We start from the raw sequence: 3,681 nt of genomic DNA, 5'->3' as shown, positions 1-3,681 counted from the left end.
CACACACACACACACACACACACACACACACACACACACACACACACACTCTGAGGCTGCAGCTGAACATGGATTTTCGGATTCAGACTTGTCTCGAGTCAACCAGAGGACACCTTCTTACCACAGCTGCTTTATATACTGAAATTCAAAAATATCTAAATTGAATTAGAATTTAAACTTTGTTTTTTAGCAGTTTGTCAAATGATGTTTTCTTGCATCACACATGGCAGCATTCATTTGTTCAGTTTCTGCTCGACAGATAAAGGAAGATGAGCAGAGTTTGAACTTCATCTTGTTAGGATGCTTCAACACTTTACACAGACTGATCTCAAATAAATAAACCAGAGTCAAGTAAACGTTCTTATTTGTAATAATTTTATTCCTGCCTTCTAATACGATTGTATTTATTTTCAAGTTGAAGGATACTCCTGAACATCTTATGTGTGTGGTGAGTTGGTAACATGAAGCAGTGTTGTAGATCGTTCACACAGCTCCGTAGCGTTATGTCAGCTTCCTGTTTGCTTACCTTCTGGTCCGCGAGCACAGAGCTGCTCTGGAGTGGAGCCAGGTGGCTGCTGAGCAAGGCAGCGCCGGGCTGGTCGTGCTCACAGAAGATGGTATCGTTGATGTAATGGAAGCGATCCCCGGGCATCAGTCTGGTTCTACAGGTGGCGCAGCTGAAACACTGAGCGAGCACAGGACAGTCAGAAATAAAGGCTTGGCCTCCATGAAGGAATGAATATTTTACTGACACTTTAAAGAAAGAAATGAGAGTTACAGCTGCTTTGGTCAAACTGTGAAAACGTGTGACCTCAGAGTTTGTTGTGAAGGACTCTACGACTGCATCCAAGTTTAGCTCTATAGAGTACTGAGTCAACGGTCCCGTCATGCTGGACTTCACACTGTGACGGATGAGATTCTGCCAACAAACACAAGTGACTCCAAACAGTCTTGTGTTTAACACACTCTGAGCACTGACAAGTCTCAGCTACACCTAATGTTACCTGAATCTGTGAAACTGACCGCTTTGAAACCATTTTTGGACTGGCCAAGGTGAGTAGGCTGTGGCAGCCATATTGAACCTGTCCAGATGGTCTGACTTAACTATTGTGGATTTATTGACCTGGACGACTGAGCATGCATCAGGACATATGCCCCTTTTGCACTGGCCCTACTCAGCCTGGCTCAGCTCAGCCTGGATTTGCACCTGCACTTTAGGACCGATTCTGGAGGCGTGTCCAGAATCCAAGTCTGCTATGAGTTACTCAAAGCAGTCTGCTCCTCAGATAAATATTTAATTATTATTTTTATATATGAATGTTTCTGTTAACTTATTTTATATATGAATATTTCTGTTCAGTCCCTGACACGACTTCTGTTGTGACTTGGCTCTGTATAAATAAACTGAACTGAATTAAATCTGATGAACCAGATTCTACAAAAACATTTTATATTTAAATCTAAAAAAGTTAAGTCTGGTCCTCTGGACGTTCAAAAAACAAACAAAACAAAAACAAATGTAGAAATGTTTCTTCTTTCATCTGAAAGACTTCTTCAGTGTGAGGTGCTGTATTCAGCTCACAGCTATTTATAGAAGACTGAGCTGAATAAGCTCCTCAGACTGAAGAAGTCTTTTGGATGAAAGAAGAAACATTTCTGCTTTTTTTTGTTTGTTTTTTGAACGTCCAGAGGACCAGACTTAATTTTTTTTAGATTTTTCTACCTGGATTATTGAGCATGCATCAGGATATCTATATTTAAAATTCTATATTTTTCTTCATCATTTGATGTATTTGCACTCATTGTGGTTTTGTTTCTTGTGTACAATTATTTTTTCTTCTATACAGATTTTTTTTTCTTGTACACAGATTATTTTTAGCTTTGAATTAAAGTTTAGCTTTGATTTAAAGCTTTAATTTAAAGTGTAATCTTGTTTTGTGATTTGTTCATCTGTGTGTTAGAATAAAGTTGAACCAAAGGCTGTGTCTCTTCTTTAAACATGTTGGAGGGAAATATGAGAAATTCAATAATTTTGTCTTTTTATAATTTTTCAGTTGAATTAACTTTAATTAACAGATTATTTAATAAAGCCAAAGGGAAAACAGGATTTCATGATAAAGCGGCACCGTTTATTTATTTTTAATTTTCACTGATAAAATAAAAAACTTATATGTTCTACATAAAATGTTTAAAAATGAAAAACGTTTCCACCCCCTGTCCCTCCATCCCGGTCCTCCCGCCTGCCAGGACTCGAATCCGGCCTTTGTGAGCAGGCGAAGCCGGGGCTCGGGGTTCGGCCTCGCGGGCTTCAACGTCTCGGCAGCTCGTATGATCCTCCGCGGTGACACCTCTCGCTCGAATTTTATCTTCGGTCACCAAACACAAAAAAACGCCTGGACTTCAGAATCAAACACGGCGTTGTCATTATTGTTTTTAAAATCTTTAAAATAGATCCAGCCGCTGCTGCGCGTCCAGAGAAATTGCAAATAGCAGCTCAGTGAAAAGTTTCTGAGATCCAGTGACTCCTCCCCCTGACCAGTGACTCCTCCCCCTGACCAATCAGAGTCCTGCATTCACGTTTGGTCCGGACCCAGCTCGACTGAGCTCGCTCGGTCCCACCAGAGAAGCAGGGACGAAGAGAGGTCCTGAATCAGCCTCAAATCAGCTAAATATACTAAAGTACTGGTGCAAAAGGTTCTTTCTGTGGTGGGCTGCCCAGAATTGGGGCTTATTAGGGGCGGTGCAAAAGGGGCAATACGTGATGCATGCTCACACAAACCACTTTGGCCAGGTTTGTCTCAGGCTGGTTCCGTGAATAGCAAGCGGCCATCAGGGCACTAACGATCGATTGTTAAACTATTGATCCTCATTTTACACGTGAGCAGCTGGTTCTGGATGTCCCCAGCAAACTGATCCACTATGAGAAGGTGCCATTTACAGGACTGAGTTTGTTGGCAGGCCTCGGACAGATGAAGTCTTTCGGATGAACGACGAAATGTTCAACCAGGAAGAATCCGTCCAGGCGACATGATCTGACCTCTTTGGATTGGTTCACCTGGATGATGGAGCATGCACCAGGACATATTGAATTGTGTTGACTCTAAACATCAGTGAGCTCTATAGACATACAGGTCCTTCTAAAAAAATTAGCATATTGTGATAAAGGTAATTATTTTCCATAATATAATGATAAAAATGAAACTTTCATATGTTTCAGATTCATTGCACACCAACTGAAATATTTCAGGTCTTTAATTGTTTTAATACTGATGATTATGGCATACAGCTCATGAAAACCCAAAATGCCTGTCTCAAAAAATTAGCATATCATGAAAAGGTTCTCTAAACAAGCTATTAACCTAACCATCTGAATCAACGACGTAACTCTAAACACCTGCAAAAGATTCCTGAGGCTTTGGGGAGTGGTGGCGCAGAGGTTAGAGAGGTGGGCCTGTGATCCGAAGATTGCCGGTTCACGCCCCGGCCCCGACAACATCAAAATTGTGGGTGGGGTAGGTGAAACACCCACACTTGCCCCCACCCTCATTCGCCCCACTCTGGGCCCATGAGCAAGGCCCCCAACCCCCACCATGTGCTCCCTAAACAGGTCTCTCTTGAAAATGAGTTCTCGTGGCTCAATGAGACTAACCTGGATAAATAAAGGCTAAATGAAAAAAAAAA

The 3,681-nt window shown here is 41.6% G+C and overlaps 1 protein-coding gene across 1 annotated transcript in view; it reads right to left on the bottom strand.

Annotated features, from left to right (window-relative positions):
• The window catches only part of LOC119413731 (LIM domain transcription factor LMO4.1-like), a 30,934-nt gene that overhangs the window by 1,837 nt on the left and 25,416 nt on the right, over positions 1-3,681 (bottom strand). Inside the window, exon 3 of the mRNA XM_037680784.1 lies at positions 488-685. Coding sequence (XP_037536712.1) covers positions 488-685 — 198 coding nt within the window. The remainder of the gene's footprint in view (positions 1-487; positions 686-3,681) is intronic.

The sequence above is a fragment of the Nematolebias whitei genome, chromosome 8 (assembly GCF_014905685.2).
Source record: "Nematolebias whitei isolate Nwh7 chromosome 8, NemWhi1, whole genome shotgun sequence".
Classification (NCBI taxonomy): domain Eukaryota; kingdom Metazoa; phylum Chordata; class Actinopteri; order Cyprinodontiformes; family Rivulidae; genus Nematolebias; species Nematolebias whitei.
Note: the sequence above shows the minus strand (reverse complement) of the source record. Positions and strands in the feature narration are given on the sequence as shown.